At 41.0% G+C, this 10,720-nt stretch overlaps 1 protein-coding gene across 1 annotated transcript; it reads left to right on the forward strand.

The window, feature by feature from the left end:
* The first annotated feature begins 923 nt into the window (after positions 1 to 923).
* On the forward strand, positions 924 to 6,264 carry patl2 (PAT1 homolog 2). Its single transcript, XM_070851447.1, has 19 exons — positions 924 to 947; positions 1,279 to 1,432; positions 1,900 to 2,165; positions 2,263 to 2,325; positions 2,419 to 2,472; positions 2,561 to 2,719; positions 3,011 to 3,085; positions 3,204 to 3,352; positions 3,723 to 3,797; positions 3,902 to 4,025; positions 4,171 to 4,288; positions 4,677 to 4,783; positions 4,869 to 4,922; positions 5,009 to 5,151; positions 5,277 to 5,433; positions 5,590 to 5,730; positions 5,810 to 5,907; positions 5,996 to 6,136; positions 6,231 to 6,264. Exons 1-19 carry the CDS (start codon positions 924 to 926, stop codon positions 6,262 to 6,264), a joined length of 2,136 nt encoding a protein of 711 aa, XP_070707548.1.
* Positions 6,265 to 10,720: the final 4,456 nt, after the last annotated feature.

Here is a 10,720-nt window from a genome sequence, read left to right on the forward strand (position 1 = left end):
AAACGTGTTCGTAATAAGAAGTAGAAACACTTAAGTAATTTCAAGTGTATACGTCCCTAAAAAAGTCATAGAACAGTCATAGAAAATAACCTTTATTAATATACAAACAGTTTGACATCAAATGGGCTCAGGTAAGCCAGTTTAAACAATTAAATGTGATTATTAGAAGGATAAACATCTGAACTGAGCCTACAAAGGACGTGAAACAACAGTCAGCAGGTGTAGAACAGATGGAGAAAAAAAAAACAGATTCAGCAAAGAAAAAAGTTTCATACCATTTTTGTACCTCCAGATTCTCATGTAGTTTTCATTTGACAACCAATTTTACATTTAAAAAAAATCACATCTGAGCTGGTTTGAGTGATGAAAATTAAAGGTTAACAGACTTCAGATGTTTTTGTTTTTCTCTTGAAGGATTTTTTCCCCTAAATTCGACAAACTTCTCATCTTTGGAGCCAACGGTCACGTGTCCAAGGAAACACGGAAGTGAAAACAGGATTTCCTGTCAAAAATAAATGCCCCCATTTTCACAACTAAACACTAAAACGTGTATTCATGTCAGTGTACCACCCTTTAGTAAAATGGATCGATAAGTAATGGGGGTAAACTTTGACCACTAGATATCGCTGTTTAACTATTTTAAAATCAGTGGCTGCACACTTAACGTGTCCAGATTCTGAAAAGACCAAAAAAGAGTAACTAGAAGTGTTTTTAGAGAATTAAAAAACCCATAAAACATCCATAACCTGTACGTGACGCGTACTGACACGTGACCCGTATTGACGTGTCCACGCGCCCCACAGGTGAGTTCATTTAAAGTTAATGACCCCCCTCTTCCTCTGTCCGTCTGGAGAAAGCAGGTAACCTTGAAGAAAGTAAGCCGTCTGCTCTAAGTGGATAAAAAAAAAAAAAGAAAATACTCAATGAGTGATTCAGAACAGCAACAAGTAAGTCAGCGTCATTTGGCTGCTTTTTAATTTGGGAATGTTGTTGTGTTGAGAGCTGCAGTCTCAGTTTGGGGTGAAAACACCGAGCTAACAGGCTTCAGGTGTTTATTTTATGCTACATTAGTATATGGTTCCCTCCACAGGAAATACCTGATGCCATAAAATGGTGCAAAACCTTTACATTTTTGGGGAATATAGTTATTTTTATCACCTCCTGGCTTGTAACTGAAGGTTTCTTGAGGTTTCTCTGCCTTTCGTGTCTTCTTTGTGATCATAATATATTCTTTAGTGTCTTTTTTGGTTGTTTTTTTTTCCCCCCTTCCCCACCCAGGAGGCCCAGAAGGTGTCTTCACTCCAGTGGCCTGAGAATGGAGAGAACTGGAGTGATGGAGAGGATGGGACCAGTATGGACTGTGGGCTTCTGCAGGCCATGGCTGAGGAGGATGAGGAGATAAACGTGTACAATGACGAGACGTTTGGGATGGGTGTGTTTGTTTTTTAACTACTAAACCTTTTGCTATAATTTCCCAGAGTATCTAAAATAGAAACGATCCTTTTGTCCTGTGATGGGACAACAGTCCTGTCGGCCACTACAGCAGGTGTAACTGATGCCAACCAACGAAAAGACGAGAGAACTAATCTTTTACAGGTTCAACATTTTGGGAAATGCGCTTAGTAGCTTTTTTGTCTAGACTCAGATGAGGAGACTGATGTCAGTATGCTAAAGCTTAAGCTGGGACCAGGAGATGGTTGGCTTTCTTAGCATAAGGACTGACTAGGGGGCCAGCTCGCCTGGCTCTGTCCAAAGGTAACAAGATCCACCTGCGTGCACCTCCTAAAGCTCTACATGTTTTTGTTAGATAGTACAAAAAATAAAGTGTGAAAACCAATAATTTGCCAAAATGGCGAACACTGCGCTTAGATTGTATTCCTACATGTGTCTGTATTGCAGATCTTGATGCACAGGGGACCACAGAGGACCCCAGCAGTGATCTCCTACAGTTCGGAGAGCCGCCTCCTCCGCCGCCACCAGACCCCAAACCACCGTCCCGCCACAGCTCCCCCTCCCCTCCCCGACAGAGGCCACAGTATGTGCCCCGGGCTCCCCCAGGGCCGCGTGGCAGAGGTAGGGGACATAGGGGGGGAGGGCTGGGCAGGGGCCACATGTTTGAGGACCCAGCTGTGATGAGGATAGTGGAAGGGCGACCGAGCCTCAAGGTGATGGAGATTAATTAATTTGTTGTGTGAAATATTGGATTTTACAGCTCAGTTCACAGCAGCTTGTCTTCATTTTGACCCATTTTTTCCTTTTAAGAGTCTTGACAGTGCCATAGTGGACTGTGGGAATGCAATGCGCCGAAATACCTTTGAGGATGACGTACGTGCTGACCTTTTTAAAGGGTTTTGTCACACTTTTTGTTTGTGCTGATGTTTTATTTTCTTGTTTGATGTTTCTTTTTTCCCTTTTTAGCTCATGGCACCGTCTTCCAGAAAGACTAGAAGAATCTCAGGATCAATACTTCAGGTGAAGACCACTGAAAAACACATGTTAAAATCTGCATGGCAGTGGGTTACCTAAACAAATAGTTGTCTTATTTTATTCTGTTTCTTAGGACAGTGCTGTAGTGTGTGTGATTGATGGTCGCAGAGGTCAGCACCTGACCTCCAACTTCCTGGATTTGCCATATCCTGTCTCTTCCTTCAGGGGCAGGAGAGGGGAGCCCAGAGGGTCCTACACCAGAAGACAGTTTGGCCAAAGAGGCCCTGTTCAGGTGAAGAATTCATTTTTATCAGAGTTCCCTTTAAGGAACATTTTGGTTTTTTCGCTTTCTTGCTGAGAGTTGGATGAGAGTATCAGTGCCACTCATGCTTGTATGATTATTATGAAGCTGTTGTTAGCTTAGCATAAAGACTTATTCCAGTCCTTAATATATCTTTGGTCTCGTCTGAATCTCTGCAAGTAAATTAGTGTGTTTCCTAAAATGTCAAACTGTTCCTTTAAACAACCACATAATCTGATGTTGCCTGTCAAAACCACACTGAGTCTTATTTTTCTCTCTCAGATAAATGCATCCATGGTACAAGGATCGCCCATCTTTGCACGTCAACCCTTAACCCCACGGCAACATTACAACCAGGTTTATTCAATAACAAATCCGACCTATTCTGATACATGAAAAACAGCAAACATTCACAAAGGACTGAATAAATCTATTTGTCTGTCCTGATTCATGATGTAATTTTTTGCTGCATCAGACAGGGGGCTTCATGTTTCCTACGAGCCGGCCGTGCCCCTCCACACCTCAGTCTCTGACTCCCAAGATGATGCAACTTCGCTTTGGTGCCAACTCTCCCAGGCCGTCCCCCTTTTACAGCCCCTCGTCTAATTCAGAGCAGCATTTCAGGTGTGTGACTCTGTTCACTAGACTGTTTGATTTGTGGCCTGAAATATTTGTCAGCAAAGTTTAAGTATCAAGTATATTTATGGCCCGTCAGTCTTGTTCATCCTTCATGAGTGGGTTTAAAACTCTCCTCATCAATCTGACACACACACTAATTCCATACAATCCTTGGCTTTTATGTGCATTTATAAGGTAAGTTTGGGGGAATGGATGTCTCCCTTTTGGAGATAAAAGTGGTTTGTTCTGATCATTGGATCCATTTTAATTAGCAAATCTGACCTGGTTTGAATACCCAGCTTTCTTGTTTTTAACACTATTGCCATACAGTAAAAGTCCCCTTTTGTTTCTGAATATGAAGTTTTCTGACTCACAGGTACCCCGGTCCTGTCACTCAGCTCCATCCCCAACATAAACGACTACTAAGTCAAAAACAGCGTATATACCAAAGGTTGGTGCTACATCACTGAGAGAATTCAAACTCATATCGTCACATCCAGTATATTATGATATGGGAATAGGCATCATTTGTAGAAAAATATGCTCCATTTGCAGAAAAACGGAGGGCTGGGATCCTTACTGTAATCTCATGACTGCTAAAGAGAAGGAGTGGATCACCAGGCTGCAAATGATTCAGCTGCAAAGTGAAAATCCGTACCTTGAGGACTACTACTACCAGGTGGGACACCTCTTCCATCTGTGTCTTCATTGTTGCTCTTCAGCCAAAATACCAAAGGTTTCCAATATTTACTGTATCAGAAAGCCCAATGTTTGAGTACAAGACAGAAGGTTTAATGGCTGCCATATTGAAACTTTTGTTATAGGAGTATTATCGACGAATAGAGGCTAAGATGGCAGAGGAGGAGCTAGGCATCAGGAGCAAAAGGGAGCCACCCAAACTCACCACACCTTACATCACAAAAACTGACTCCTATACACCAGGTTTTCCTTTCTGCTGTTTCATGTTATGTGATCACACTATTTTGCATTTGAGTTGTATAGTCTGACTGATATGGCCACGGCTTTTTTTTTTTTTTACCGCCCTCAAGTTTGCCTCTCAGGCTACATACAACCTGCCCTACCTTGATGGTTAAAAAAGTTATAGTTATATGTAACTTATATTTTATATTTTTGAACAATTAATATTAACACCCAAAAAACAACTTTTTGATTTATTATTTTTCTATATTTTATTTGTGCCCCTCAACTTACACCATTGTGTGAAAGGGTAATGCAAGATCTTGATCTCTATTAATAATAGTTTACATTAGTAATAATTTGCAATGCTGTTCATGTTTTTCTATAGACTTAAAAGTTGTTGCTCTTTCAGTTGTTCACATTGAAGGCTCTTTGGGTCAAGTTGCTGTGTCAACGTGTTACTCTCCTCGTCGTGCCATTGGTGCAGTTCATGCAGTCCAAGCTCAAGGTCCACTCGAGGTGACTGTTTTTGAGACAACTTTTGGCTTCTGAGAAGTGCATTAATCCGTCTTCCTTGATACTGAGACTTATTTCTGCCTTACAGGAACAAAAAGACATCAGACAACAGCGGTTAGAGGTCCTTAGCAAAATAGAACAGGTACCTGCTGGTTACTTGTTTCGATGCAGTGAGACGCCTTCTTTGCACCTTTTCCAACACTCAGTCACACCTGTTCTGCCCTGCAGTTGTTCATCGTTCTGTTGGAGGTCGAGGAGACGGAGAGGATGAAAACCTCGGTCTTGTCTGAAGCAGAAGAAAAAAGATTAATGGAAAAGAGACAGAGGAAAGTGGAGCACATCTACTCCCAGCTGCAACACCATAATCCCCTGTGAGTTATACACACCACCACTTGAAAGAAGTGATGCATGATGTAAATATTGCTTGTACAATGGTGACATTTTAGGCAGCATTTTGATACATATTGAATTTGAGAATTTTTTTTGTTGGATATAGAGATTCAGGAGGGGAGTTTCTTCCTTTCCTGCTGGTCTCGAAAGGCAAAAGGCTGCTTGCCCGTTTGCTACCATTCCTGAAAGATGATACTGCACTGAAAATCTTGCGCATTGTGACCTCTAACCTACCAACACTGATGAGCAGAGATGTAGAAGAGGTAGGGGAGTTCATTAGTAGTTTGTCAGTTTATTTTCTCTCTCTGCCGTGCCTAAGCAAATTGTTTTTGTTTTGCAGCAATAAAAGGAAATTGATGCATGTTTTGGCTCATGTAAAATGACTGGGATGGATCTGACCATTGTCTTCATCCCTTTAGGCTCTTCCAGTGCTCTACCCGCCTCTTCGAAACGTGATTGGATGCCTGACGTTCAGTCAGCTAATCGGGGTCCTCAAAGATCTGACATCATCTGAGTCTCTGACGACATTCGAGGCGCTCACGCTAGCATGCCAGAATAAGGTCTGTGCCTTCTGTTGCTGCTTGGTGTTTATTTTTGTATGGAACATCTCTCATTGTTTCCTCATTAATTTCTTTTCAGTTTGGACTGTCATTACTGTATGCTCTCCTGTCCCAAGGAGAGAAGCTGCTGTCCTCAGGTGCTCCTCTAGAGCCCAGCATCGGTGACTTTGAAACCTGGTGGGAATTTTAAGGCTAATATTTCATTATGAGAGATAATTTTATCATCCTTATGAGAGCTTCACATTATGTCTCTGACATCTTTTAGGACCGACACAATTTTCCAGGTGGCAGGACAGCTGTCCCAGTGTTCACTGGTGGAGCCGCTTCTCCTGCCCTCAAACCTGCTCACTCTGTTCTGCCGTTACCTGGACAAACGCACTGTGCATCAGCTGAAAAGCAACATGGAGTAAGTCCTTTTTTACATGTTGATACAAGAGGCAGATATTTTCACAATGCATAAAATATCACCAAATATCATTCTACCAAATATCTTTAATTAGATCTGCAACTGGATTCCTGGCTCTTCCATCTTGAGGTGGACAGGAGTGAATGAGACGTTCAGCTAATGACCAGGTTGTGATGAGCACTAGAGAGAAGGGAGCCGAAGTGCAGCCCTGACAAAAACATCTCAGTGTTCATTGTAACAGAAGCTACGTAATGTACGCTAACCTTTTTGATTCCTTTTTTTCCCCCTTCCTCGTCCCTTCACATCCTTTGCACAGTCAAACTGTTTCCCTTTTTTTATTTCCTTTATCTGATCTTTTTACTTTCCTCCTTTCGGTCTCCAGTAGGTCACAGCGGTGCAAATTACTCTGAAATCGCAAACCTGATGTTTGTGTTTTTTTTTGTTTGAAGTTACCACATACTGAGTTGGCCACTCTATATTAACTAGCAGATGGAGCTGATTTAGGTATCAAACTACTCCACATTTACAAATGTCAGTTATTGCCAATGTTCAGGACAAGGAACTTGATGTATCGCTTACTGAGAAAATGTGTTTGATCAGATATTGGTGACCAAGTTGAGGATTGTATAGTAATTTATGATTGTACAGCTAAACCTATATGTTCATTATAATATTGATGATAATACCCAGTATGGAAGTTGTCATGGCATGGTCTATTAGCATAAGCCATGCAATTTTGGGTTTTCTGTAAAAATGTGTGCATTGTGTATACATGTGTAGCAATACTAAATATGATGTATTTGATGTAATTTTCCATCTTAGATGTTTCGGTTGTAAAGATTTTTATTTATTGTATTAATTTGGAAACAGGAATAATTTAAATTGCACCCTTGTAGAGCACTTGCAACACAAATAAAAAAAAAAATAATAAAAAAAAATCTTTGAAAATGCTTAACGGTCTGATCAAGTCTGCAGAAAAAGCATCTCAGCAGTGGGCCCTGACAACATGATTCGCTCTTTGTGCTTTGCACAGTGAAACTCCTGGATGTCAGATTTTTTTTTTTGGTCTCTACTCTACCTCAATGCCCTCAGGCCCTCTTTATGAAGTAAAAACAGCATACTTAACATTTTATCTCCTTAATATTTCATGATCGTTTTATCTAATTTTGAGAATTGCATGTAACAAAACTTTGAAGTGATGTTATATTTCAGAAGTCTGAAACAGAAAATAACAGATTATTTCTGTCTCATAGACCTTTGCTAGCCTACATACCAGGTTTTTATGAGGTCAGGTCAAAGGGGGTCAGTAATGGCAAAAAGTTTAAATGGTTATTTTTAATGATCCAACTGTAGGACAGGTGGGATTCCAAACAATGAAGTAAAGCCAATGTAGGCAAAGCACAAGGATTTAATACAAAATTACAACAGCAGCTTCCATGCAGGCTATGGTAGACACTGGTTGTCATCATTGTATGAATTGATCGACTGATTACATTAAATCTGTTGTCCAGATTTTCTGAGGTTTTGTTACGCTTTTCTTTTTTTTGCTGAAATGAGTTTGAAACCAACTAATAAGCCTGTTCTGCACTGAAACACCGGTGTGAGACATTCCTGAAAGGAGAAACGGGCAGCAGGACATGAGTCGAGACTGGCCCAGAGTAGAACTCCACAAATTAAAATCACTGGGATGAGGGAATTGCAAAATATACAAGGAAAGTTTTGCCAGTGATGGTAAAAAACTAGAACAGGAGGAGACTGGTGAAAAAGAGAGAAAATAAATAACGAGACAGACGAGTCAAAGTCTCATTAGTATTATTAGTGGCTTATTTAACCATGATTTGTAACCGTTGATAACAGTGTGCATGACTTAAATTCTCTGCCACCACCAATACTGTGTAATGTTGCCCCATATGAGGCCTGCGTTTCTCTTGACTGCTGTAATGTCTCCGTCCTTTTAATGTGTTTGGGTTTGTCAGTGACCAGACCACGTAAAGGCTCTATAAAATCTTGGTGTTGGCTGACATTTAATATTGTCTTAATGCTTTGGTTTGGGCTGGAATGTGGGACCAGCGTGGCTAAACAGTACGTTTTAATTGTTTAAAATTAGTGAGGCCGTGACCATGGACTGTTCTGGGGGCAGAGTGATGTAACTAAGCACAGGTGTTTTGCATTAATTTATTCAATCTGTTAAAAAAAATAATGGACAAAGTGAAACGAGACATTCCTTTGCTGTAATTAACAACTCATACGCGCAGGTTTTATGTACAAAAATATACAGTACATCAAACCTTCATGAGAACATTGTGTTTATTGCTTAGCACAACAGTAATGGCACAATGGTGCAATGTCAATACAGGGATTATTAAAGAGCCCTTTTGGTGTCTTTGAGCTCTGTAAATTATGGTCCCCTCTTGACTCTGTATGTCTGTGTTTGTTAAACCCTCTGCTGTGTCCACGTCTGCATTCTTGATGCAGTGTCTGTCCCAGGACCCTTGGCACCAAAGTTTCTAGTTCAGAGAGTAGGCCTTGTTTTCTATCCCCCGCTCATGTTGCAGGGTATCAAAAACAAGGTACTGTGTACCCAGAACAATCAGACAAGTCGTGGACTGTCTAGATATAGATATTTTGTTGTTTTCATCAACAGAAAAACATGAAATTCTCTTGAGGGCTCTTTGTACACTGTTTGGTAAATTGTCTAGTTGTAAGTCCTGCACTGACCTCTAACTGTGCTCACAGCTGTCTGCATTTGATTGCAGCAGGTTTAAAGTAACATTGTCAAGTGAATTTGTATTTCCAGAGTTGGCAGAATCCACTGGCTGCCAACCAAACACTAAGTCAGAGCCTTGTTGGCTAGCCTGCCTCTAACAGCTGCACACATCTGGAAAGGAACACACATTGCAGACATGACTATGTTGAGTGAGCCAATCCTTGTCGAACAGTGGTTGCTCTGTGGTCTTGAGCCCACTTTTTTCCCGGTACATGGAGCAACACACTAACATCCTGACCACCACCTCAACCCAAACCCACCATGACAGTGCGGCAGTGAGGCCAACGTCGGCATTAGCTGTCTGATAATAACATACAATACAGCATTGTATCAATCCATGGCATCCGTGTCTTAAATAAGCTTGTTTTGGTGCTCAGTTTGTTTTATACAGATAGTACAGGTGCTCAGGGCAACAGATGTCAGTCGGGAAGAACAAGAAGCTGTTAGAAACTCATTATTTGTTTTCAGTCTCCTGGAAAACTGCTGTCAATGCGTGTGTGCGCGCGACTGTGGGAGGTCTACATTGGGCATCAATGTGATTATGTGTGTTCTATACAGATGTAAGATATAAGTTGTGTGTGGCATTTAAGCATAATGACCTCCCCACCCTCTACCACTTCAGTACAGAGATACATTTTCCACTCTGGACAGCTTTCAGCCATAAGAACTATGTACCTACAACCTTATTCCAAAATGGATTAAATTCTTTTTTTTCCTCATCAATCTACACACAATACCCCATAATGACAAAGTGAAAAAAGTTTTTTAGAAATGTTTGCAAATGTATTAAAAATAAAAAACTGAAATATCACATGTACATAAGTATTCACACCCTTTGCTATGACACTCAAAACTGAGCTCAGGTGCATCCTGTTTCCACTGATCGTCCTTGAGATGTTTCTACAACTTGACTGGAGTCCACCTGTGGTAAATTCAATTGATTGGACTTGATTTGGAAAGGCACACACCTGTCTATATAAGGTCCCACAGCTGACAGTGCATGTCAGAGCCGAAACCAAGCCATGAAGTCAAAGGAATTGTCTGTAGACCTCCGAGACAGGATTGTATCGAGGCACAGATCTGGGGAAGGGTACAGAAAAATTTCTGCAGCATTGAAGGTCCCGAAGAGCACAGTGGCCTCCTTCATTCGTAAATGGTAGAAGTTCAGAACCACCAGGACTCTTCCTAGAGCTGGCTGCCCGTCCAAAGTGAGCAATCGGGGGAGAAGGGCCTTGGTCAGGGAGGTGACCAAGAACCCGATGGTCACTCTGGCAGAGCTCCAGCGTTACTCTGAGGAAATGGGAGAACTTTCCAGATGGACAACCATCTCTGGGGTATTGTGTGTAGATTGATGAGGGAAAAAAAAGAATTTAATCCATTTTGGAATAAGGCTGTAACATAACAAAATGTGGAAAAAGTGAAGGGGTCTGAATACTTTCTGTACCCACTGTATCTGCTACGCTAAGATGGCAAACATTAAACTCAAAGCTCGGCTCAGTTTTCAGTTTATTCACAAAATAATTAAGATGCAATCATAAGATGTAATGAGAATATGTGAAATAGGACACCCTTATAAGCTGTCTGGAGCTTGAGAATAGAGGCCCAGACATTAGGCAGACAGTATTCATCAATATACACTAGATGTTTTAAAAACTTTGAAAGTGGTGGTCATTATTGCTAAATGAACTGACGGATCAGAATTGATTTTGTCATGATGACCACCACTTGCTGTACATTATCCCACTTATTACACGGCTTTGTATAATTTGACACAAAATACTGACAAAGATTGTATTGGTTTAGAAATGATTTTCTAG

The sequence above is a fragment of the Pempheris klunzingeri genome, chromosome 20, assembly GCF_042242105.1.
Source record: "Pempheris klunzingeri isolate RE-2024b chromosome 20, fPemKlu1.hap1, whole genome shotgun sequence".
In the NCBI taxonomy this organism is placed as follows: Eukaryota; Metazoa; Chordata; class Actinopteri; order Acropomatiformes; family Pempheridae; genus Pempheris; species Pempheris klunzingeri.

Excerpts from the sequence above, each read along its gene's own strand:
- patl2 (XM_070851447.1), top strand. The coding sequence starts at position 924 with ATGAGTGATTCAGAACAGCAACAA. Across the intron at positions 4,026-4,170 it reads TTGAGGACTACTACTACCAG|GAGTATTATCGACGAATAGA; the intron begins GTGGGACACCTC and ends CTTTTGTTATAG. Across the intron at positions 5,908-5,995 it reads ATCGGTGACTTTGAAACCTG|GACCGACACAATTTTCCAGG; the intron begins GTGGGAATTTTA and ends GACATCTTTTAG.